Genomic DNA, 26,943 nt, shown 5'->3' with positions numbered 1-26,943 from the left:
ACCTTCCAGAGTACTTCCCCCCTAGACAGTATAGATGGCTCACATCCCCTTCAAATAATTGTCTGAGAAAAGAGACACCAATGTGGAATGGTAACTCGGCCAGTCCATACTGGAGCTCCTTGAAAGGCCCAGGGGCCTTTTCTGGCAAAGACCTACAATTTATGTCTGCATTTTGCTATTTGTTTTCTATATGTCTCACATCTTTTTGTTCCTCCATTCCTCCTTTACTGCCTTCGTTTGCATTAAGTGGATCTTTTCTAGTGTACCATTTTAATTTCCTTGTTGATTTTAACTGTTTTTTAGATTACTTTTCTTAGTGATTGCTCTAGGAATTATAATGGGCATTTTAATCACAATCTACCTCAGATTAATGCTAACTTAATTACAGTAGAATAGAGAAACTTTACTCCAATATAGCTCTATTCCCTACCCCTTCCTTTGGCAAAGATCTATGAAGAATGCATCACTGGGAGACCTCTGAGAAATAGGATAAACTATTTGCAGTTTAATTATAAAAACCTTGTTAGTGAACTGATTGAGAGCACATTATTCAAAGTCGTGCAAAGTCATGATAAACAAGAGTTTTACTGATTTCTATGCCAAAAGCTCTATATTCCCCAACATATGCTGTGAAACAATAAAAACACAGCTATGAGTGCAATCCCAGGGGAAGAGGGTGGGCACTTCAGCAATTCATAGCACCTCAAAGCAGCTATGCAAGGCTGGAATACATTAGATGCTCAATAGTCCATGATGCAGAGCTCTTGGGTCACTATGTAATGGGATGAGCTTCCTCAGCTGAGATGAGATTTAGTAAGTCTTGAATGGTGTTTTGTTCATGGACACTGAGCTGCTGTTCTTTGGCTAGATCCAGGGCTCTCATGGCGTATTCCTCTGCCTGAAATAGAATTGCAGTGACAAAAGGAAGTTGTCACAGAAAAGCATTACATTGGAAGCCCCATCTCTGCTCGACCCCAAAAACATGGGAAAGGACCCTTTAGCTTCTCACACCAGCCACTGAGTTCTTTGTGGAAACGTGTGAACATACACTGGGTCTTCACAGCTAGCCACACATGTGGGATGAGGGTGAGAGGGGTTAGGGAACGGGAAAACATGTTCACTGAGTTTACAGTGGACAAAGCCTCTTTTCTACATTTCAGGGCCCTTTGAACCAACGTTGGGAGGCATAGAAGTGAAAGGTGCCACAAGTAAATTGCCATCTGGGGGGCCAAGCAGCCCAGAGTTTTGACTTGGACAGAAGCTTCACAGGACATCTTGGGACAGGCTCTAGCTGGCCCTTCCGCCCTCCCTCCCTTCCCCCTCCATCTCTTCTTCTTTTTTTTTTAAACATCTTTTTTTTTCTAAGTTCATTAATGAACAGATCACTTTCATATTTTTTTTAACATCTTTATTGGAGTATAATTGCTTTACAATGGCATGTTAGTTTCTGCTGTAAAACAAAGTCAATCAGCTATACATATGCATATATCCCCATATCCCCTCCCTCTTGCATCTCTCTCTCACCCTCCCTATCCCACCCCCTCTTGGTGGTCACAAAGCACCGAGCTGATCTCCCTGTGCTATGTGGCTGCTTCCCACTAGCTATCTATTTTACATTTGGTAGTGTATATAGGTCAATGCCACTCTCTCACTTCGTCCCTGCTAACCCTACCCCCTCCCCATGTCCTCAAGTCCATTCTCTACGTCTGCGTCTTTATTCCTGTCCTGCCCCTAGGTTCTTCAGAACTTTTTTGTTCTTTTTTTCAGATTCCATATATATGTGTTAGCATACGGTATTTGTTTTTCTCTTTCTGACTTACTTCACTCTGCATGACTGACTCTAGGTCCATCCACCTCACTACAAATAACTCAATTTTGTTTCTTTTTATGGCTGAGTAATATTCCATTGGATATATGTGCCACATCTTCTTTATCCATTCATCTGTCGATGGACACTTAGGTTGCTTCCATGTCCTGGCTATTGTATATAGAGTTGCAATGAACATTGTGGTACATGACTCTTTTTGAATTATGGTTTTCTCAGGGTATATGCCCAATAGTGGGATTGCTGGGTCATATGGTAGTTCTATGTTTAGTTTTTTAAGGAACCTCCATACTGTTCTCCATAGTGGCTGTATCAATTTACATTCCCACCAACAGTGCAAGAGGGTTCCTTTTCTCCACACCCTCTCCAGCATTTATTGTTTCTAGATTGTTTGATGATGGCCATTCTGACCGGGGTGAGGTGATACCTCATTGTAGTTTTGATTTGCATTTCTCTAATGATTAGTGATGTTGAGCATTCTTTCATGTGTTTGTTGGCAATCTGTATATCTTCTTTGGAGAAATGTTTATTTAGGTCTTCTGCCCATTTTTGGATTGGGTTGTTTGTTTTTTAGATGTTGAGCTGCTTGTATATTTTGGAGATTAATCCTTTGTCAGTTGCTTTGTTTGCAAATATTTTCTCCCATTCTGAGAGTTGTCTTTTCTTCTTGTTTATGGTTTCCTTTGCTGTGCAAAAGCTTTTAAGTTTCATTAGGTCCCATTTTTTTTTTTTATTTCCATTTCTCTAGGTGGTGGGGCAAAAGGGATCTTGCTGTGATTTATGTCATGGAGTGCTCTGCCTATGTTTTCCTCTAAGAGTTTTATAGTGTCTGGCCTTACATTTAGGTCTTTATTCCATTCTGAGTTTATTTTTGTGTATGGTGTTAGGGAGTGTTCTAATTTCATTCTTCTACATGTAGCTGTCCAGTTTTCTGAGCACCACTTATTGAAGAGGCTGTCTTTTCTCCATTGTATATTCTTGCCTCCTTTATCAAAGATAAGGTGACCATATGTGTGTGCGTTTGTCTCTGGGCTTTCTAACCTGTTCCACTGATCTATATTTCTGTTTTTGTGCCAGTACCATACTGTCTTGATTACTGTAGCTTTGTAGTATAGCCTGAGGTCAGGGAGCCTGATTCCTCCAGCTCCGTTTTTCTTTCTCAAGATTGCTTTGGCTATTTGGGGTCTTTTGTGTTTCCATACAAATTGTGGAATTTTTTGTTCTAGTTCTGTGAAAATTGCCATTGGTACGTTGATAGGGATTGCATTGAATCTGTAGATTGCTTTGGGTAGTATATTCATTTTCACAATGTTGATTCTTCCAATCCAAGAACATGGTATGTCTCTCCATCTGTTTGTATCATCTTTAATTTCTTTCATCAGTGTCTTATAGTTTTCTGCATACAGCTCTTTTGTCTCCTTAGGTAGGTTTATTCTTAGGTATTTTACTCTTGTTGTTGCAATGGTAAATGGGAGTGTTTCCTTAATTTCTCTTTCAGATTTTTCATCATTAGTGTATAGGAATGCAAGAGATTTCTGTGCATTAATTTTGTATCCTGCTACTTTACCAAATTCATTGATTAGCTCTAGTAGTTTTCTGGTAGCATCTTTAGGATTCTCTATGTATAGTATCATGTCATCTGCAAACAGTGACAGTTTTACTTCTTCTTTTCCGATTTGGATTCCTTTTATTTCTTTTTCTTCTCTGATTGCTGTGGCTAAAACTTCCAAAACTATGCTGAATAATAGTGGTGAGAGTGGGCAACCTTGTCTTGTCCCTGATCTTAGTGGAAATGGTTTCAGTTTTTCACCATTGAGAACGATGTTGGCTGTGGGTTTGTCATATATGGCCTTTATTATGTTGAGGTAAGTTCCCTCTATGCCCACTTTCTGGAGGGTTTTTATCAAAAATGGGTGTTGAATTTTGTCAAAAGCTTTTTCTACATCTATTGAGATGATCATATGGATTTTCTCCTTCAGTTTGTTAATATGGTTTTTCACATTGATTGATTTGCATATATTGAAGAATCCTTGCATTCCTGGGATAATCCCCACTTGATCATGGTGTATGATCCTTTTAATGCACTGTTGGATTCTGTTTGCTAGTATTTTGTTGAGGATTTTTGCATCTATGTTCATCAGTGATATTGGCCTGTAGTTTTCTTTCTTTGTGGCATCTTTGTCTGGTTTTGGTATCAGGGTGATGGTGGTCTCGTAGAATGAGTTTGGCAGTGTTCCTCCCTCTGCTATATTTTGGAAGAGTTTGAGAAGGATAGGTGTTAGCTCCTCTCTAAATGTTTGATAGAATACGTCTGTGAAGCCATCTGGTCCTGGGCTTTTGATTTTTGGAAGACTTTTAATCACAGTTTCAATTTCAGTGCTTATGACTGGTCTGTTTATATTTTCTATTTCTTCCTGGTTTAGTCTCAGAAGGTTGTGCTTGTTTAAGAATTTGTCCATTTCTTTCAGGTTGTCCATTTTATTAGCATATAGTTGCTTGTAGTAATCTCTCATGATCCTTTGTATTTCTGCAGTGTCAGTTTTGTTTTTTTTTTAAATTATTTATTTATTTTTGGCTGTGTTGGGTCTTCGTTTCTGTGCGAGGGCTTTCTCTAGTTGTGGCAAGCGGGGGCCACTCTTCATCGCGGTGCACGGGCCTCTCACTATCATGGCCTCTCTTGTTGCGGAGCACAGGCTCCAGACGCGCAGGCTCAGTAGTTGTGGCGCACGGGCCTAGTTGCTCCGCGGCATGTGGGATCTTCCCAGACCAGGGCCCGAACCCGTGTCCCCTGCATTGGCAGGCAGATTCTCAACCACTGCGCCACCAGGGAAGTCCCTGCAGTGTCAGTTTTTACTTCACCTTTTTCATTTCTAATTGTATTGATTTGAGTCTTTTCCCTTTTTATCTTGATGAGTCTGGCTAATGGTTTATCAATTTTGTTTATCTTCTCAAAGAACCAGCTTTTAGTTTTATTGATCTTTGCTATTGTTTCCTTCATTTCTTTTTCATTTATTTCTGATCTGATCTTTATGATTTCTTTCCTTCTGCTAACTTTGGGGTATTTTTGTTCTTCTTTCTCTAATTGCTTAAGGTGTAAGGTTAGGTTGTTTGAGATTTTTCTTGTTTCTTGAGGTAGGAGTGTATTGCTATAAACTTCCCTCTTAGAACTGCGTTTGCTGCATCCCATAGGTTTTGGGTCATCGTGTTTTCATTGTCATTTGTTTCTAGGTATTTTTTGATTTCCTCTTTGATTTCTTCAGTGATCTCTTGGTTATTTAGTAACGTATTGTTTAGCCTCCATGTGTTTGTAATTTTTACAGTTTTTTTCCTGTATTGATGTCTAGTCTTACAGCACTGTGGTCAGAAAAGGTACTTGATACAATTTCAATTTTCTTAAATTTATCAAGGCTTGATTTGTGGCCCAAGATATGATCTATCCTGGAGAATGTTCCATGAGCACTTGAGAAGAAAGTGTATTCTGTTGGTTTTGGATGGAATGTCCTATAAATATCAATTAAGTCCATCTTGTTTAATGTGTCATTTAAAGCTTGTGTTTCCTTATTTATTTTCATTTTGGATGATCTGTCCATTGGTGAAAGTGGGGTGTTAAAGTCCCCTACTATGATTGTGTAACTGTCGATTTCCCCTTTTATGGCTGTTAGTATTTGCCTTATGTATTGAGGTGCTCCTATGTTGGGTACATAAATATTTACAATTGTTATATCTTCTTCTTGGATTGATCCCTTGATCATTAGGTAGTGTCCTTCTTTGTCTCTTGTAATAGTCTTTATTTTAAAGTCTATTTTGTCTGATACAGGAATTGCTACTCCAGCTTTCTTTTGATTTCCATTTGCATGGAATATCTTTTTCTATCCCCTCACTTTCAGTCTGTACGTGTCCCTAGGTCTGAAGTGGATCTCTTGTAGACAGCATATATACAGGTCTTGTTTTTGTATCCATTCAGCCTGTCTATATCTTTTGATTGGAGCATTTAATCCATTTACATTTAAGGTAAGTATCAATATGTATGTTCCTGTCACCATTTTCTTAATTGTTTTGGGTTTGTTATTGTAGGTTTTTTCCTTCTCTTGTGTTTCCTGCCTTGAGAAGTTCCTTTAGCATTTGTTGTAAAGCTGCTTTGGTGGTGCTGAATTCTCTTAGCTTTTGCTTGTCTGTAAAGGTTTTAATTTCTCTGTGGAATCTCAATGAGATCTTTGCTAGGTAGAGTAATCTTGGTTGTAGGATTTTCCCTTTCATCACTTTAAATATGTCCTGCCACTGGCTTCTGGCTTGCAGTTTCTGCTGAAAGATCAGCTGTTAACCTTATGGGGATTCCCTTGTATGTTATTTGTTGCTTTTCCCTTGCTGCTTTTAATATTTTTGCTTTGTATTCAATTTTTGATAGTTTGATTAATATGTGTCTTGGCGTGTTTCTCCTTGGATTTTTCCTGTATGGGACTCTCTGCGCTTCCTGGACTTGATTGACTATTTTCTTTCCCATATTAGGAAAGTTTTCAACTATAATCTCTTCAAATGTTTTCTCAGTCCTTTTCTTTTTCTCTTCTTCTTCTGGGACCCCTATAATTCGAATGTTGGTGCATTTAATGTTGTCCCAGAGGTCTCTGAGACTATCCTCAATTCTTTTCATTCTTTTTTCTTTATTCTGCTCTGCAGTAGTTATTTCCAGTATTTTATCTTCCAGGTCACTTATCCGTTCTTCTGCCTCAGTTATTCTGCTATTGATTCCTTCTAGAGAATTTTTAATTTCATTTATTGTGTTGTACATCATTGTTTGCTCTTTAGTTCTTCTAGGTCTTTGTTAAATGTTTCTTGTATTTTCTCCGTTCTATTTCCAAGATTTTGGATCATCTTTACTATTATTATTCTGAATTCTTTTTCAGGAAGACTGCCTATTTCCTCTTCATTTGTTTGGTCTGGTGGGTTTTTACCTTGCTCTTTCATCTGCTGTGTATTTCTCTGTCTTCTCATTTTGCTTAACTTACTGGGTTTGGGGTCTCCTTTTCACAGGCTGCAGGTTTGAAATTCCCGTTGTTTTTGGTGTCTGCCCCCAGTGGGTAAGGTTGGTTCAGTGGGTTGTGTAGGCTTCCTGGTGCAGGGGACTGGTGCCTGTGTTCTGTTGGATGCGGCTGGATCTTGTCTTTCAGGCGGGCAGGACCATGTCTGGTGGTGTGTTTTGAGGCATCTGTGAACTTATGTTTTTAGGCAGCCTCTCTGCTAATGGGTGGGGTTGTGTTCCTGTCTTGCTAGTTGTTTGGCATGGGGTGTCCAGCACTGGGGCTTGATGGTCGTTGAGTGGAGCTGGGTCTTAGCGTTGAGACCAAGATCTCTGGGAGAGCTCTCGCCGATTGATATTACAAGGGGCCGGGAGGTCTCTGGTGGACCAATGTCCTGAACTCGGCTCTCCCACCTCAAAGGCTCAGGGCTGACACCTGGCTGGAGCACCAAGACCCTGTCAGCCACATGGCTCTACTCGCAAAGGGGAAAGGGGTGCCTCAGGAAGCCGAGCACGTGCTTTCACCCCCCTCCATCTCTTCTTTCCTCCCTTCCTTCCTTCCTTCCTTTCATCCTTCCTTCCTTTCCTCTTTCTCTCCTTCCTGTCTTTCAATATATATTTATTGAAAGGCTACTATGTTCCAGGTACTGTGACTATAGGCAGAAATTCCTACCCTTGTGAAATTGACAATATAGTGGGGGAGAGAGTCAATAAACAAGACAAATAATTAAAATGCGATAGTATCTTAAATAGTGATTCATGCTAAGGAAAAAAATAAAGCAGGAAGGGGAACAGGAAGCATTAATGGTGGCAGTGGGGGTTTGCCGTTTCAGACAGAGGGCAGGGAAAGCCTTATTGAAAAGCAGACAGCTGAGTCCAGACCTGAAGGAAGCGAGGTGCCAATCCTGAGTAGATAGAGGTGTCCCTTTTCTCTAAGGACCTCTTGCAGACCTAACACCCTTAACACACCTTGGGGGAATTACTTCCTTGAATGGAAAATGAGACCCTGAAATGTAGAAAAGAGGCTTTGTCCACTGTAAACTTGGACATGCAATGGAAATGTTCCCTGTTCCCTAACCCCTCTCACCCCCATCCCACATAGGGCCGCTGTCCCTCTTTTGTGCTCCCACAGGGCCCTGGGCTTTGCTATCACACTCTATTTTAACCCACTGACCGGGAGCTCTTCCAGGCCCTGGTATACAGTAGGTGCTTAGTAAAAGTTTGCTGATGAAAGGAAAGAAGGAAGAAAGGAAGGGAGGAAGGGAGCGGGGGAAGAACATCTTAAATTTTCCCATGTCACCCACACAGAAAGGCCTCTTCCAACCGTCCTCCCTCCACTCTCCCCTTGCCTGCTTTATTTTTCTTTGTAGTGCTTTTCACTCTCTGAAATTATATTACACATTTATATGTTTACTTGTTTATTGTGACTTCCCCTCCTCCAGAAAAACGTAAGTTACTTGGAAATAGGGAACTTGGCTGGTGGTTCACCACTGCACCCCCAGTCCCTAAAACCGTGCCTTGCAAATGGTAGAAGCTCAATAAATACCTGAATGAATGAGTGGATCAGTCAATCAATAAACCAAGAACCCTGAGATTTGCCACTTGCTGTCTATAAGAAATTGGGCAAGCAATGGACCCTCTCTGTGCCTTAGTTTCCTTATCTGTAAAGTGGGAATAATAAAATACCTTCTTTGTAAAGTTAGTATGAGAATTAAAAGTGATAATTCATGTAAAGTACTTAGGCTAGTGACTGCCGCATAATAAGCACTTAAAAACAATTACCTTTTGAATTATTTCTGCCTGGATCCCTCCACCAACAGGGAACTCACTACCTGAGTATGGTTAGAGCAACTACTCCATCCCCCCAAGGACTCCCCAGAGCCCTTCTTCCCTGCAGGCTTCCCAGCACTGCCCCAGCCTCAGTTAACCTGTGCAACCCTAGGGTGGCCCCCTTGAGGGAAGAAGACAACCCCGTTTCCATTGTGCAGGTTGGACTCAACACATAAGAAATGTCATGAGCATCTGAACTTTTCTGGAGTGAAGGCTTACTCTGAGGGCAAAAGCTAGTGCAGTTGGGCAAAACACAGCTGAAATCAACTAGAGGAATTTCTCCCTCCATTTTAGACATGCTTCTTTTCTAGAGGAACTTGCCTTTGAAGAATTCATCATCAGGTAGTAAAGCATGAACAGGATTTTTAGAACAAAGATTGTTTTTTGGGGGGCTTTGTCAGATGTAGATTCTCGAATGTTCAAGATTGAAGTCAGGATCTGAATGGCTTCTGCTTCCTGGGCTTCATCTGCAATGGAAAGAAAGGGAGGAAAGAAGAAACAGGCCCTAGGGCAGCTGCGTCTACCCTGAGGGATAAGCACCCCGTTAGGGCACCTGTCCTTCAGGCAGTTCACCAGCTCTGCCCAGCCTGTCATTATCAGAGTAACCTAAAAAAAAACCCAAAAAACTCATTCCTACAGGTCCCAGAGTTGTTTAGCTTTCTTTCTTTCAGAATCCTAAACTAGATCTCTTAGGCCCCCAATACAGGGAATTTGTCATGGTGGGATTTCTTGGGTCCAACTCAGCTTCCATTCTATAGCAAAAGGAGGGAGCCGGGGCTTCTGGCAGCCACAGCACCTTCATTCTTCTTCCCCAAATCCAAAGATGCTTAAGCAGTAGCCTTTCTGCTTTTCCCCATGTGAGGCTAAGCTTAGAGAAAAAGACAGAAAAGACATACACTGTAATGTTAAGGTTGGCTGTCTTTGGATAGCTATGATTTTTGAGTTTTCTGCTTTAACATGAACTGCTTTTATAATGAGAGAAAATTGAATAAAATTATTAATTTTTTGAACCGTAGCTCAAAACTTCTCCTCCAAGAAGTCTTCCCTCTCCAACACCATCCAACTCTCCTCACCTCTTCATTCTGGGACTCAGCTTGTAATATAATTTGTACTTCTAGAAGTTTTCTTTTCTTTCACGTAGTTTCTGTCTCACCCACTACACTATATGTCTCTCTTGAGAAGAAACTAGATCTTCCATCTCTTTTTATGATCTCAGAGGGAATGATGCTGTGCTCAGCCTTCAGCCCTTTGCTGAGCTGTGGGTAGAGAGATGAATCAGACTCAGCCCTGCCACTGAGAAGTTCACTGTCCAGTAAAGGAAGAGGATAAGGCACCAGAACAAATGAGCAATGGGACGTCCGTGTGGAGTCTGGAGGGATAACACATAAAAAATGGATGCTCTGCAGGAATCTCAGGGGGCTCTGGCAGGGTCTTTTTTTTCTCCAGATCTGTCCCTTATTAACCCCCCTGCAAGGCTGTGTGTGATGCTAGGGACCTGAATTCTTCCCACCGCTGGTCAAATCTCTTTGATCCCCCTGTCTCAGTTTGCCCATTGGCAAAATGGGAAGATGGCACTGATGTGCCCCACCACAGGGACAGCTGCTCTCCCTCTGAGGGGAAAAGTCTGTGGATCAGAAGAGATGAAGTCACTGCTCTGCTTCCTAGGGAGAACTGCCACTTACCCAAGCCAGTGTCGGTCTCAAATTGCTTGCCTAATAGATCTATTTGTTGGGTGCGAGCCTGTGAGAGGACTTGATAGTGATTGTTCAAATATTTATTCCAGATCTCAGAGACCTGTTGGGAAAGGAGATGGTAATCAGACAAGCAGGCTGGACCTTAGCCGTTGGACCAGCCAGCTGAGAGGGCAGCACCTCTGGCCAGTCTTCCTGCCGGTCTGCAGACTCCCTCTCTCATTGTGCCTGAAGGCAGGGGGAGCCTTAGGAGCCCAAAAGTGCTTGGCCAAGGTAAGTGTGACAAGTGTTGGGCTGCAAAGGGCACATGGAGGGCTGATCTGGGGACAGCCCTGGTGGGGTCTAATTACAATGGCTACCATGTGTTGAGCACATACAACTACCTTTACATCCTCCCAACATCCCAATTACGGTCGTATTCTTATTACTCCCGTTTCATAGATCAATAAACTGAGGTTCAGAAAAGTTAAGATCACTCTTGACTTTTGGTAAGAGCTGCTATGTGGCACAGCCAGGATTTAAATTCAAGTCTGCCTGGTTCCAAAGTTCTTTTTATTTTTTCAGCTGCACGGCAATGCCTCTTCTTCAGAAATGGGTCTAAAATATGAATAAACAGTCACCGCATGACAACCTATATCACACACAGAAATTGTTGGTTGCTAAGTAAGGTGTTATTATATGAAGATAACCAACATTTTAATATATTGGAAACAGTTTTTTAAGGAACCTCCATACTGTTCTCCACAGTGGTTGTATCAATTTACATTCCCATCAACATTGCAAGGGGGTTCCCTTTTCTCCACACCCTCTCCAGCATTTATCGTTTGTAGATTTTTTGATGAAGGCCATTCTGACCAGTATGAGGTGATACCTCCTTGTAGTTTTGATTTACATTTCTCTAGTAGTTAGTGATGTTGAGCACATTTTCATGTGTCTGTTGGCCATCTGTATGTCTTCTCTGGAGAAATATCTATTTAGGACTTCAACCCATTTTTTGATTAGGTTTTTTTTTTTTTGGTATTGAGCTGCATGAGCTGTTTGTATATTTTGGAGATTAATCCTTTGTCAGTTGCTTCGTTTGCAAATATTTTCTCCCTTTCTGAGGGTTGTCTATGACCCAGCAATCCCACTCCTGGGCATATATCCTGAGAAAACCATAATTCAAAAAGACACATGCACCCCAATGTTCACTGCAGCACTACTTACAATAGCCAGGACATGGAAGCAACCTAAATGTCCATCAACAGAGGAATGGATAAAGAAGATGTGGCACATATATACAATGGACTATTACTCAGCCATAAAAAGAAATGAAATTGAGTTATTTGTAGTGAGGTGGATGGAGTTAGAGTCTGTCATACAGAGTGAAGTAAGTCAGAAAGAGAAAAACAAATACAGTATGCTAACACATATATATGGAATCTAAGAAAAAAAAAAGGTCATGAAGAACCTAGTGGCAAGACGGGAATAAAGACACAGACCTACTAGAGAATGGACTTGAGGATATGGGGAGGGGGAAGGGTAAGCTGTGACAAAGTGAGAGAGTGGCATGGACATATATACACTACCAAACGTAAAATAGATAGCTAGTGGGAAGCAACCGCATAGCACAGGGAGATCAGCTTGGTGCTTTGTGACCACCTAGAAGGGTGGGATAGGGAGGGTGGGAGGGAGGGAGATGCAAGAGGGAAGAGATATGGGAACATATGTATATGTATAACTGATTCACTTTGTTATAAAGCAAAAACTAACACACCACTGTAAAGCAATTATACTCCAATAAAGATGTTAAAAAAAATTAAAAAAAAAAAGAAGATGTGGTAGATATATACAATGGAATATTACTCAGCCATGAAAAGGAACGAAATTGGGTCATCTGTAGAGAGGTGGATGGACCTAGAGACTGTCATACAGAGTGAAGTAAGTCAGAAAGAGAAAAACAAATATCGTATATTAATGCATATATGTGGAATCTAAAAAAATGGTATAGATGGTCTTATTTGCAAAGCAGAAATAGAGACACAGACGTAGAGAACAAACGTAGGGATACCAAGGGGGAAGCAGGGGTGGGATGAATTGGGAGATGTGGATTGACATATATACACTATTGATACTATGTATAAATAGGTAACTAATGAGAATCTACTGTATAGCACAGGGAACTCTACTCAATGCTCTGCGGTGACCTAAATGGGAAGGAAATCCAAAAAAGAGGGGATATATATATATATATATATAATTTGCTGTACAGTAGAAACTAACACAACACTGTAAAGCAAGTATACTCCAATAAAAATGTTTTTTTAAAAAGAGGAAAATATTGTATAGACTTGACAATCTACAATTGGAATAGATACATACTATTCTAAAAGATTTAAATTAAAACTATTTAAAATAAAAAAAAAAAAGGAGCCTAGTACTTTAGACTCTGTCAAGGTCACCTCTTGCAACTCAGCCCCAAATCATCTGACAGTAAAAAACTTGGTATCAAAAGCAGTTAAAAATATATATATATATATATATATATAACAGTTTAAAATCTTTCACAGGTAAAGATGGACATTTTAAAGTACTTTCATGTTCTTTGATCCCTTCACAGGACCTTTCAACAATTAGTTTCGCTTAAAAACTTCATCTCCTCCTTTATCCCACACCTCAATATGCCCACATTAGCTTGCTCTTAGGGATATGGCAGGGTATATGGCAGTCTATTTGGAGAGGTTTGGTTCTTATTAACCCATAAGTTATTATTTGTTAATTGCTCTATGGATGCTAAGGACTAAACTATTTTGGTAGTGGAGAAACCAGAAGAACGAAAAGTGGAATATATCATGTATCAAGCTATGTGATTTTGGGCAAGTCACTTCATCTGTCTGTGCCTCGAATTTCTCATGAATGGTCTGACACCAGTTGTAAGATACAAGGCCTAAGTATCAAGGCTCAGCTCCCATATTCCCCAGCTCACCTTGGTGTACAATGTGTCTGCCAGGTCCAACTTTTTAAGGCCATAGAAGATATTAGCCAGGTAGAAGTAGCCTCCTGAGGTCCTGACGTGCTCTGTTCCAAATGCACAACTGGCGAAATAAATCTAGAGCAGAAGGAAGAAAGAGAGTGCTTGAGTTTTCTTTGTAAATCATATATCTTATGAAGGACTTGTATCCAGAATCTATAAAGAACTCTTACAACAGCTCAGTTAAAAAATGGGCAAAGGATCTGAACAGACAACATGTCACCAAAAAGATACACCAATGGCTAATAAGCACATGAAATGATGCTCAACATTATTAGTCACTAAGAAAATGCAAAATAAAACCCACAATGAGATACATCTTCACACACACTAGAACTGCTCTAATCAAAAAGACAGAAAATAACACTTATTGGCAAAGATGTGGCAAAAGTGGAACTCTTGTACATGCTGGTGGGAATATAAAATGATGCAGCCTCTGTGGAAAACAGTTTGGCAGTCCTCAAAAAATTAAACATAGTTTTACCACATGACCCAGCAATTCTATTCTTAGATATATACCCAAGAGGAATGAAGACACATCTTCACACAAAGACTTGTACACAAATGTTCACAGCAGCATTATTCATAATAGACAAAAAATGGAAACAACCCAAATGTCCATCAACTGGTGAATGGTAAAGAAATTGTGGTATATCCAGATGATAGCGATAAAAGGAATGAAATATTGATATATAAACAACGACACGGGTGAATTTCAAAATAATTATGCTAAGTGAAAGAAGTCAGATGCAAAAGACTACATATCATTCATTTATATTAAATGTCCTAAAAAGGTAAATCTAGAAAGACAGAAAGTGGGAATGAGAAATGACTGCAAATGGATATGTGGGCTCTCTTTAGGGTGAAAACTGGATTATGTTGATGGTTGCACAACTCTAAGTTTACTAAAAATCATTGAATTGTACACTTAATTGTACATACCATTGACTTTTATGGTATGTGTCAATAATGCTGTGGTGGTTTGGTTTGGTTTTTTTTTTAAGTTAGGCTGAGCTTGAGCTAATTCTTAACTGTGTGGCCCAGCTCAAGAGAGAGTATGCTTCTGCTTGATTTGTTGAAGGCTGTGAAGCACAGAGAGGAAACACAAATGAAGAAGTGCACTGGTCAGGCTCCTAGGTGGAAGTAGATGGCACCCTCACAAGTATCAATATTCCCTGAGGCTAGTATAATGAAAGGATTATTTACAGAGACGTGGAAGGGGTACGGAACCAACAAGAGTTAGTGAAGCACTAGGGATGATCGATAGCAAGAGACTGTTTACAGTCCAAACTCCTGAGAAAACCAGGGGAGAAAGCAGGGTTACCAGGGCCCAGCAAGAGCTAGAGCTGTGGAAGAAGGCTACCTGACAGGAGCTGTGGCCATGAGGAACACTGGCCCTGCAGGGACTGGGCTGGTGCAGAAAGGCAGCAGAGTAAATACCCCAACCTCTCTCTCCTCCCAACTTCCACTCCTCTGCCATGCCTTTCACTCTCCAAACCCAGCGAGGCCAGAGAGCAATGGAGTCCACCGAGGTCAGCCTCCCAGGGAAGAGCAGGGCAGAGAATGCATTTGGGGTAAGGCGATACGGAGAATAACCAGCACAACTATGTTTCCAGCAAATTTAGGGGCATCGTGCGGTGGCAGGCAACCAGAGGGAGGGTTGCCCAGTGGAGAGGCTGAAGAGGGACCCAATCTGCACGGAGACTGCAGTCTGATTCTAACCTCATCCAGGTTTCAGGCTCAGGAACTCTTCCTTCCGGTAATATTGTCCAATACTGAAATCCTAACAGAAACCTCATGAACTTGGGAAGAACAGCTCAGTCATCACCCTCATCAACCTATCTAACATTGGTATAGAGTTTTATAGTTTATAAAGCACTTTCATATACCTCCAGCTCATTTAAATGTAATAATCACACTCTGTAGTAGAGACGTTGATGTTATTTATAAAAATCATAGCAAAAGTACTGCACATGTCGTGCCCTCTTATTCATCTCTGCAATGACCCAATGAGGCAGAGACTATTTTATGATTTCCGTCTTACAGGTGATGAAAGACGTTAAATAATTTATCCAAGTCTGTGTGGCTGGTGAAATGGCAGAGCTGGGACCAGGAGTAAAGCTCTGCTCTTAACCAGGATGCTCTTCTGCCTCCCTTTATCATCCCCCAAGCAATTGAGACTTGGGAAGTGATGTGACCTGGACAAGGATGCACAGGCAGAAAGTGGAAAGTCTTGAATTCAGGTCGTTAGAATTGTGTTCTTGCTAATACTCCACCAAACAGACAGTTGTACACAGAAAGTTTCACAGAAATGCTCAGTAGAAAGAAAACAAGAACAAACAACAACTAAACAGAGCTGTTCTCAGAAACAATCGGGTGTTATAATTTAGTTTGTTTACATCATTGGCCAGATGATAACGGGCTTCCTCATAGTTTTCCTTAGCCATGTAGAGAAGTCCCAGGTTCCGATGCAGTAAGGAGTGGGTGGCATAACAACATTCAGTTGATTTGAGGACTGTCCACTGCGCTTGGGATAGATATTCCTCAGCCTGGACGATCCGGCCCAGACCTGCCCAAAAGAAATAACGATTATAATCCATATCCTAGCCAGAGAACACATGATGAAATACGAGTCATCACCTATTCACTCATTTATTCATTGACTTGAATACTTACTGACACACAAAAACTTGTACGTGAATATTCATAGCAGCCTATTCATATTAGCCAAAATATTGAAACAGCTTAAATGTTGGTCAACTGATGAGTAAATATACAAAGTGTAGTCTTTCCCTATTCATGAGTGGCATATTATTCAGGCACAAAAGGAATAAAGTACTGATACATACTACAACGTGGATGAACCTTGAAAACGTTATACTGAGTGAAAGAAGCCAGACACAAAAGGCCACATATTATATGATTTCATTAATATAAATTTTCCAGAATAGGCAAATCAGAAAGTGGATTGATTAGTAAGTGGCCCAGGACTGTAGGCATGGGAACCGAGGTATGACTGCTATTGGTATTGGGTTTCATTTTGGGGTGACAAAAATGTTCCCAAATTAGATGTGATAATGGTTGCACAATCTTGTGAATATACTAAAACCACTGAATTGTACTTTAAAGGGGAAAATTTTATGGTACGTGAATTATATCTCAATTTTAAAATATATGTATACGTATATTCGATACTTTTTATGTGCCAGGCCTTGTGTTAAGGGATAGGAATTCAAAGATGAATCAAAGCTATTACTCTTGAAAAATGTACAGCTTGGTTGGCGTAATGAAGACATGAAAACAAGTATATTTGTAATATAGTGTAAATGCAATGATAGTAACATTATAAGGTTTGGAAGTGGAAGAGAGTAGGAAGTGTTCAATTCTTTGGATGGGGTAGAGAGGGACAATGGAGTGGGGAGAGGCATGGTCAGTGCTATGGACTGAATGTTTGCGTCCCCCCCCAAATTCATATGTTGAAGCCCTAATCCCTAATGAGATGGTATTTCGAAGTGGGGCCTTTGGGAGGTAATTAGGTCATGAGGGTGGAGCCCTCATGAATGGGATTAGTGCCCTTATAAGAAGAGACAAGAGAGAGATGATCTCTCTTTTGGCCATGTGAGGGTATAGCAAGAAAAGGCGGCTGTCTACAAGTTAGGAAGTGTGTTCTCACCAGACACCAGCTCTGTTGGCACCTTGATCGTGGACTTGTAGCCACCAGAACTGTGAGAAATAAATGTTTGTTGTTTAAGCCACGCAGTCTATGGTATTTGTTATAGCAGCCAAGCTAAGATAGTCAGAAAAGTCTGAGCTAAGTTTTGAGGATGAATATAAGTTTTCTAGACAGTTAAGGGAGGGAGGGCATCCCAGGGAGAATTAACACATATGCAAAGTCATAGAGATATGAAATGGTGTGCTGTGCTTAGAGAACTACATATTGGCCTGTGATGCTGGGGCACAAAGTATAAGGGATCAAGTGGCAGGAAATGAGGCTAAAGAGGTAGGCAGGGCACAGATCATGGAGGGCTTAGGAAGTCATGCCAAGGATCTTGATGCATGTGAATAAATATTAGAGGATTTTCAGAAAGGGAGCGAGAACCGGGTTTAGATTTAGAAGAGTCCTCTGCCACTATGATGAGGAGAGACCAGCGGGGAGGAGGAAAAGGAAAACACTCACTAGAAGACTTTTGAAATAGTTCAGGCAGGTACTAGACCCTGAACTAAGGCAGCAAATGAAGATGGAGTATAAAAAAGAGACATTCAGAAGCTAGAATGGTTATGTGGTTAACCATTTCATGTGGTTAAGTGAAAGTTACCTTTATTTCTAATATTCAAATACTCTTGACACTTAACCCTTTTTGTTTAGTTGTGAAGATACATAATAGTTTCCTGCCTATGCTTGCCTCCTAGGGAGGTTGTCAGAAGTGAGCAGAAAACTACTTTGAGAACATTCTGCAGAGCAGGAGACATGCCCTGCGTGTGAAGGGTTCTGTGTGATGGATGCTGCAACAGAAATGGCATCAGTAAAGGGTCAGGAGATGAAGACACAGATCCCTCATAAGTCAACCTTCTGTTCTTCTTGTGCTTCCTCCCAGGCCTACTTCATATGTAAGCATTGCTTTATTCTGGTTGTAATCATACCTCTCTGAAATACAGGAGATGTGAGGAAGAAGCAGTCAACAAGAGGTAGCAAGTAACTTTGCCTGACCGATGCTCACACTAAAATGGGAAACTATTAGATCAGATTCAAGAGGCCATGGCCCATGATCCTGGCTCATGTTAATTAAATAGGCAAGCCACATTTTCCACCTGGGTTTTGCTTAAAAAAATAAGAGCTTTAGACTGAGGCCCTATCAAATTTAAAGAAGCAAATGACTCTTAGCTAAGACATTTATCTTGGGAAACAATTGGTAGGGGGCACTGATATATATTGGAAATTTACATTTTTCGTTGTCCAGTTCTCATTTACAGAGGTATTGCTGAAAAAGGAAGGCCCCCAGGTCAAGCCGAACCACATCTAAACCAGCATCAGTCCCAAAGGAAAAAGCCTACTTGCGAGAAAAAAACTACAAGGCTGCAAATTCAGAGAGCAGGGTATAATGAGGTGAGAAGAACAAGCTGTGACAAGCAGGTCAGAACTAAAATTGTGACCAGTGAGTGGGTAAGTTCAGGCATGCCCTCCTACATACAGTGCTTACCTGGAGAGGTGTAGGGATGGAGCAGAGGTAACAGAGACCTAAAGTTGCCAAAGGAAGTGAGACTATCCCAAAGGGTGACTTTCAGAGTATATGCAGTAGAGAGAGAAAAGATGGCCAATTCATGGAGCAGTGGTACTTGTCTTAAGGGTGAGACAGCAGGCTTACACTGGGTTAGTGGCAGATCTGAGAGACATCATGGGGGAAGATTTTGCAGGACTTGCAGATGAAAGTAAAGGAGCACAGAATAAAACAGTCACAGATGATTCAGAGGTGTGGCTGTGAGGCACGCAGGGAAAGCAAAAGGAATCACTTACTGAGGGCCTGCCTTACACTATGCCTTACACATGCCTTACACTAGGCCAGGCCATCTGCATCTGTGATTTAAGTCTGCCAACAACCCTGCAAAAGAAATATCAGAGGAGGAAACCGCGCATTCATTCAACCCTATATTCATCTAATCTGTTGAGTCTCTACCACTCTGCCAGATGCTCAGTGCATGCTGGATCCCTGACCTTAAAAAGTTCACAGTCGAGTGAAGTCGTTACACAATAAAGAAACAAAAAATGAAGTGCTAGGAAGGAAATGAACAGGACACAGTGATCAAAAAAGGCACGGAGAAACCTACTTTGGATGATTAGGGAACATCTCTCTGAGAAGGTGGCGTTTAAGCAGGTACCTGAAGGCTGAAAAGAAATCAGCCATGTAAGAGGGAGAAAACAGCATTCCAGGTGGTATGTGTGAGAGCCCTAAGGTAAGAAAAAGCTTGATGACTAGGATCACAGGCTAGTAAAGAGTTGGAATTTGAACATAGATTCTCCCGGTTCCAAAACACTAAAAACAGTGGGGGAAGATGAGTAAGGTGGCTCCTCTTTGAAGTGTTACTGAAAATGTCATTTCTAGTGCGTTAAAATTCCAAAGTTTTACTTTGAAAAAAAGGATGAATGCCTCTTATTTTTCCACTCCAGTCTGGAGGAATCTCTAAGGTGGGAGAGGCATGTCCACAGGGGATGTGATTTATTTAGACTTTCAAAAAGGTTGGCAAGGTTTTAAATCAGTAACTGTGGGAGTTAGAATGAAACCTTCCATTTAGACAGCACTTTTCTGCTTGCAAAGCATTTTCATGTCCATTATACATGAATTCATTTAAACCTCAAAACAATCCTGTGAAGAGGACTCAGAGTCAACAAATGCTTACATAGTTCCCATTTAGGTGTCAGGTTCTAAGGAGTTTTTGAATACCTTCCCTGCACTAAGTACTGTTCTGGATGTAAAGACACTACGAGGAGAAAGAATAGACAGAGTGCCAGTTCTCCCTGAACTTATGGTCTAGTGCAGGAGAGGAACTTTAATTAAATAATCTCATCAAAAAATGTATAATTATTATCAAAGTGAGTGCCCAGAAAAAAGAAAGAGGTTTCTAAGTGGATACATAAAAAGAGACCTGACCCAATCTGGGGGCTTGGGAAAGGGTTCTAATCAGGGGGTGGTGACTCAAGCTGAGACCTGAAGGATGAATAGGAGTTAGTTAGGTGAAGGGGAAGGGAAGAGAAGGGGGGGAGTGGCTAGAGAAGAACCTTCCAGAACAAGGAAGCATCACAGTGCTTCTGAGGAACCGAGAGAAGGCCAACACAACTGAAAGGGAGAGAGAAAAGAATGAGAGGTGAGGTGAGAAAATTCATAAAGGCTGGACCAAACAGGGACTCATAGGTTGCTTTAGGAACTTGGTCTTTATTTATTGGAGTGACTTGGTCTCATTTTGTTTGGAGACCAGGTTGGAAGGAGGCCAGGGAAGATGTGCAGAGACCAGTTGGCAGGTAGTAAACCAAATAAAAGATGATGGGATTTAGGCCAGGGTGACTTTTCCAAAATCCCATAGCTAGTCAGTGTCAGAGATAAAGAGAGCCTGGGCTGTATTTCCTTGTCCAGTGCTCTTCCACTAGTTTGGGAGGAGGGACAGTCCAGAATGGGGTGTCAGATCTGAGTAGGCTAAAGAGGGCATTCCTGCGGCTAAGTGGCCTGGTATGAAGTCAGAGCCCAAACCAGTGAGGAGGGGGTCTATGCAGAAGAGGCATCCCAGAATAGGAGTCAGAGCCCCCAAAAGGAGAGGAGGGCATCTGCAAGGGGAAAGGATAGGATTGGAGATGGGAGTTTGGCTCATACAGGGTAACCAATTAAATATATAAATACATCAATGGAAATGGAAGCCAGCATTCTCACTGTCAGAGAATGGAGCTATAGACATGGAATGGGAGAAAATGAGATTGAACCCTGTGGATTTAAATGTACTCCTATGGACCCATGATCATATACAGATACAGATGTAGAGACGGAGATGGAGATTTAGAAATAATGTGCATATACACATTATTATATTTACACATGTTCCCTAATTCTGTCCATTGAGAAGCCTGGGAGCAGCCATACTTCAATAGCAACGAGTATGTCCAGTGCACAACTCTTGGCTTCTAAATTCCATTTTCTGCTAAAAGAAATCAGGGTTCCTTGGAGGTATGATCCAGAAAGCAGGAAAGTGATCAAAGAACAATGGGGAAGAATTCCCTGGCAGTACAGTGGTTACGACTCCACACTTTCTCTGCCTAGGGCTCAGGTTCAATCCTTGGTCGAGGAACTAAGATCCCGCAAGCCATGTAGCCAAAAAAAAAAGAACAATGGGGATGTGTTAAGGAGACACAGAAGCCAGTGTGATGGGCTGCCACTTGCCAAATCAAGGACAGTTTGAACATCAAATTAATGATAGTAATGGATTGTAACCCACCAAATAAAATAGGAAAACAACAGTCTATGTTGATATAAATAAATAAATGAATTCATTGAAAGTTTGTTGAGGAATGGAATATTTATATAGTTCTAAATACCTCTCTATAAAATACTTATTAATTGCAAAGAGAAGAAAGAGTAACTTTACAGAGAAGAAGCCTGGCGGACACCACCTTAATAAAGTAATTTAAATGAACATCATCAATAATGGAACAAAATTAAAACATGTGCCAACTTATAGGATGGGATGAGAAGAACACAGCATCACTTCAGTGATATTCCTGCCAAAGACACATCACCTGAGTCCAGTCATGAGGAAACATCAGAGAAACTCAGATTGAAGGGCATTTTATAAAATAATTGGCCTTTAATCTTTAAAGGCGTCAAAGCCATAAAAGTCAAGGAAAGATTGAGAAACTATTCCAGAATGAAGGAAACTAAAGACACATGGCAACAAAATGAAAAGTGTGATTCTGGACTCTGCCCTTTTGCTGTAAAGATGTGATTGGGACAACTGGAAAAAGCTGAATGGGGTCTGCTCAGTAGATAATCATGGATGTTAGTTGTATTGTGGTTATGAAGGAGACATCTTTGTAGGAAATACATACTAAAGTAGTCAAGGCATAGGGCATCAGGGAAGCAACTTACTCTCAGATACCTTAGGGAAAAAGTTCTTTGTACTGTATTTCCTACAGTTTTACTTTTTAAAAAGTTTTTTTTAATAGTGGCTGTTAAGATATAAAGTAGTAGTACAGTACCTAAAAGGCTGTAGATGCTCAAAAATGTTAATTCCCCTCAAAAATGCCAATTCTCCTGTTGTAGCAACAACCATGTGTGATGTCTGTGCCCTGCTCTCAGAACTGCCTCTGCCATCCATAGGAGCAGGTTCCTATTTTCGTGTTTGAACTATGTGACCCTGACACAAAGGTAGATACAGATAGGTGCCGCACTCAAGCTGAGTCAACATAATTCTTTCTTCCAGGAATTTAACATTGGAAATCAGATGCTAATTAGTTTCTATAACCCGCCTTGAACCTGGAGGATATGTAAATTCAATGTAAATTCAGCTACATCTGACATTTTGGGGTAGTTGTCTTCTGCAGTAAGAATAGGGTAGAAAAATCTGGTCTGCAGAGATAGAAAATAAAGCAGATGCATAGAGAGAAACCTAGAAACAGAGACAAGAAACAAGACCCCAAGACCCAAGAGAGAGAAACAGAGACCACCAGCCTTGTTTTGTTATAGCATTCTGAGTATAGTATCTCATGAAGTCTCACTTCCCTTAGGACACCTCAGCATCCTAATAAATTTCCTCCTTTTGCTAAGGCCAGCTAGAGTGGATTTCGTTCAGTTTTACCAAAAAGTCCATGACATCTCCTTCCCCACCTTGTGCCAAACTTTATAGCAATCCTGCTCTTCCACAAAAGGTATCCTGGTGCCACTGCCAAAGCTGGATGTTTTGGCCACTGATATGACCCAGTATAGCACTTCTTACAGGCTCCAGGGGGTCTCAAGTCAGTTTCACTTACCAAGGCTGGCCTCGGCCAACAGCAGGTAAGCAGGTACCAGCTCTACTGAACTCAGGCCATGAACACTCATGCGGAAGCGAAGAGAGTGCAAAGCTGCCGGGACAGCATCTTCATGTTTTCCTTCAAAGATATATTTCTGGGCTACGGTGTAGCAAAATTCGATCAAATGCTTCTGTGGAAAAAAAAACTAGACTATCTGAGACAGTCTAAGGGTGAAAGGCTATGGTGGATATAGGTACACCTGGAGATAGGGCCAACACCTGATGACCTGCTCGAGAGCACACAGTGAGCCTGTCTGCATTGAGGCGGACATGAGACCCAAAGTAGGTGATTAAAAAGGCAAACTCTGGACTGTGAGTTCCTCAAGGTCCAGGAACAAGTATCTTTTCATCTTAGGTTGGTGCTTGGCATAAATGAGTGCTCAATATAAAATTATTAAATGATTATTATTCTTACATTTCTAATAAAATTTTAGTTTAGCAAAGCTGTAATGTCTCAGGACAATCTAAAATGTTCTGCCTTTCTATTTGAGATAATTTTGAAAGAAACATATTTTTCCTTCTGGAGTTATCCTGCTTCACTAATATCAGAAACAACTTTAACTCTGCATTGTTCTAAGGCCACTCTCAAAGTGTCACAACATTAAATTGATGAATCTTTTGTTTTGAGATTTATAGCTTATAAAGCATTATATTTTTAAGAATAATTCAGATGCTACCAATGCCACAATAATAGTTTTCCTAATCTCCTTTATTTATTAACTAGTATATTCATACATCATTTTTTGACCTTCTACTTTGTGCCTAGGTTCTTATTACAATACTTGGCATATATGGGTGTTATGGCTGAATTTTGTCCCCCCAAAATTCATATGTTGAAGCCCTAACCTCTAGTGACTCAGAATGTGACTGCATTTGGAGATAGGGCTTTTTAAAGAGGTAAGTCAAAATGAGGCCATGGGGTGTCTCATAATCCAATCTAACTGTGAGGACAAGTCTGCAAGCCAAGGGGAGAGGCCTCAGAAGAAACTAACCTTGCTAACACCCATTGTTGATCTTGGACTTCCAGCGTCCAGAACTGTGAGAAAATAAATTTCTGTTGTTCAAGCCACCCAGTCTGTGGTACTTCGTTATGGCAACTCTTGGAAACTAATGCTGCAGGTTTTCAGTAGATATGTGGAGAACAACAATGGTATTGAGGACATAAAGACATAAAACCAAGTCTCTGCCCTCAGAGGTTATAGTTTAGTGACCGCGCACAGTACAACCTTTTCCCTGGGCAGGTTCTCTGCACCCGTGAGTTAACCCTGCAACCGTCCTATAAGCCCTACCTGCCGCTGCTGCAGCTGCTGCAGGCCATGCTGCCGTTCTTTCTCTGAGTTGTAGAAGGGCATGGAAGTGCGCAGGGGAATCAGGAGCTGACATATCTTCTCATGGATGCTGCCCCAATCAGCTCTTTGATGAACCACACCACTGACAACAAAAACATGGACTTCATTATCTTTACGTTTGGCTTGACCACTGATTCTCCTGGCCCTACTGCCGGCCCAGCCCTAGAAACTAGAAAAGTAAGCCCAGCACAAACCGGACAGGGAGCCCAAAGCCATTTCTGACACAAATTGCTTTTCCTTCACGTGTTATTGGATGGTGTAAAAACCAGGGGTGTGGGAGGATGTTGTTTCTGCAGGCAGTTATATGCTGTGGTTATTCTGCTTTTCTTCTTCATTAATAACAACAAAGACAACTTTAACTCTGCGTTGGTCTAAGGTCATTTTCAAAATATCTGAACACTGAAGCTGATGAATTTAAGGGTCTTTTTCTTAGGGAAAGGAAAGAAATTTACATTTGATGAGGCTCTAGGAGACACTTTCCCTATAATTAGTATATATACCAGTTATAGGTATATATATATGCCAGTTATAGGTATATATATATATATATATATATATATATATATACACCAGTTATAGGTATATATATATATATATACCAATTATAGGTATATATATATATATACCAATTATAGGTATATATATATATACCAATTATAGGTATATATATATATACCAATTATAGGTATATATATATATACCAATTATAGGTATATATATATATACCAATTATAGGTATATATATATATACCAATTATAGGTATATATATATATACCAATTATAGGTATATATATATACCAATTATAGGTATATATATATATACCAATTATAGGTATATATATATATATCAATTATAGGTATATATATATATACCAATTATAGGTATATATATATATACCAATTATAGGTATATATATATATACCACTTATAGGTATATATATATACACCACTTATAGGTATATATATATATATATATATATATATATATATACCAATTATAGGTGTGTGTGTGTGTGTATATATATATATATATATATATATATATGTTGCATGGCTTGGGAGAGCACCATTTGCATTGTCTTCTGTGCTCTAGGAGGGCCATTCACATAGAATACACTGTGAATGCCCTCCAGTCCTAGTGGTGCAGCAGTTGGTCATGAAAGTAACTGTTTAACTTTTTGAAAGCAAGACAAAATCATTATTTTCTTAAGGCAAGGAAGCACAGGTGTCGAGAGTAAGTAGTTATTCTAGGCCTGTACTCCAAAGCCAGTCATTTTTTAGTTCTCCAGAGGGAAGCATTGTGGCAGTTTGGTATACAGCTTTTCTGACTGTTTTATATGCATATTTAGTATTTTTTAAACACTTAATTGGACAGCACAAATATAGAACATTTGCATCATTGCAGAAAAATTCTATTGGACAGCACTCCTACAGAGAATCTACTCCCATTCTTTTTTTCTTTTTTTTTTTTTTATGGCCGTGCCACGTGGCTTGCAGGATCTTAGTTCCCCCGACCAGGGACTGAATCCACATTCTCAGTAGTGAAAGCGTGGAGTCCCAACCACTGGGCCACCAGGGAATTCCCTCCTATTCCTTACATAATTGCCTCTATGAATGACTCCCAAATCTATTACCCAATCTGACCCTTCCTCCAAATATGTTTATATAATTGATGCATAATTGATATTGATATATAATTCACATACAATAAAAGTTATCCTCTTAAAGTGCACAGTTCAATGTTTTTATTATATTCATGAGGTCATATAGCCATCTCCCTATCTAATTTCAGGGCATTTTCATCACTCAAAAAAGGAACTCCATTTATTCTAGCAGATACTCTCATTCTTCCCTCCACCCACTGTTGCCCAGAAGCCACTAATCTATTTTATCTATGCATTTGCCTGTTCTGGACTTTGCATATAAACGGAAACAGACAATATGACTTTTATGTCTGTATTCTTTACTACTGAATACTATTCCACCGAATGGCTATATCATTTTTTGTCTATCCATTCATCAGTTGGTAGATATTTGGGTTGTTTCCAGTTTTTGACTATTATTATTAATGAACATTTGTGTACATGTTTTTGTGCGAACATATGTTTTCAATTCTCTTGGGTACACCTAAGAATGGAATTGCTGAGTTATACAGTAACTTTATGATTAAACTTTTGAGGACTGCCAAACTGTTTTAACATAGGTTGTACCACTTTACAATCCCACCAGTGATATATGAGGGTTCCATTTTTTCTACATCCTCGTCAATGCTTGCTATTTTCTGTCCTTTTTTATTACAGCCATTATAGTGTGTGTGAGGTAGTATCTCATTGTGGTTTTATTTTGCATTCCCTTAATAACTAATAATGTTGAGCATCATTTTATGTGCTTATTGGCCATTTGTATATCTTCTGTGAAGAAATGTTGATTCAAATCCTTTGCGCTTTTTTTCAAACCAGGTCCTTTATCTTTTTATTGTTGAGTTTTAAGTGTTCTTTGCATATTCTGGATAATAGATCCTTAACAGATATATGATCTGCAAATATTTTCTCCAATTCTGTGGGTTGTCTTTTCACTTTCTTGATAGTGTTCTCTGATGCACAAAAGTTTTTCATTTTGATGGTGCCCAACTTATCTATTTTTCCTTTGGCTCCTTGTGCTTTTAGTGTCGTATCA

At 40.2% G+C, this 26,943-nt stretch overlaps 1 protein-coding gene across 2 annotated transcripts in view; it reads right to left on the bottom strand.

The window, feature by feature from the left end:
- Positions 1-620: 620 nt before the first annotated feature.
- ZMYND12 (zinc finger MYND-type containing 12) overlaps positions 621-26,943 on the bottom strand; it is a 34,652-nt gene continuing 8,329 nt past the window's right edge. For both annotated transcript variants that reach the window (XM_061186701.1, XM_061186702.1), the window contains exons 2-8: positions 24,206-24,347; positions 22,876-23,047; positions 15,770-15,939; positions 13,326-13,448; positions 10,352-10,463; positions 8,987-9,136; positions 621-894 (exon numbers count right to left, since the gene is read on the bottom strand). In XM_061186701.1, coding sequence (XP_061042684.1) covers positions 773-894; positions 8,987-9,136; positions 10,352-10,463; positions 13,326-13,448; positions 15,770-15,939; positions 22,876-23,047; positions 24,206-24,347 — 991 coding nt within the window. In that variant the 3' untranslated portion in view covers positions 621-772. The remainder of the gene's footprint in view (positions 895-8,986; positions 9,137-10,351; positions 10,464-13,325; positions 13,449-15,769; positions 15,940-22,875; positions 23,048-24,205; positions 24,348-26,943) is intronic.

This window comes from Eubalaena glacialis, chromosome 3 (assembly GCF_028564815.1).
Source record: "Eubalaena glacialis isolate mEubGla1 chromosome 3, mEubGla1.1.hap2.+ XY, whole genome shotgun sequence".
Lineage (NCBI taxonomy): Eukaryota > Metazoa > Chordata > Mammalia > Artiodactyla > Balaenidae > Eubalaena > Eubalaena glacialis.
The sequence above is the reverse complement of the archived record's forward strand: the minus strand, read 5'-3'. Positions and strand labels throughout refer to the sequence as shown.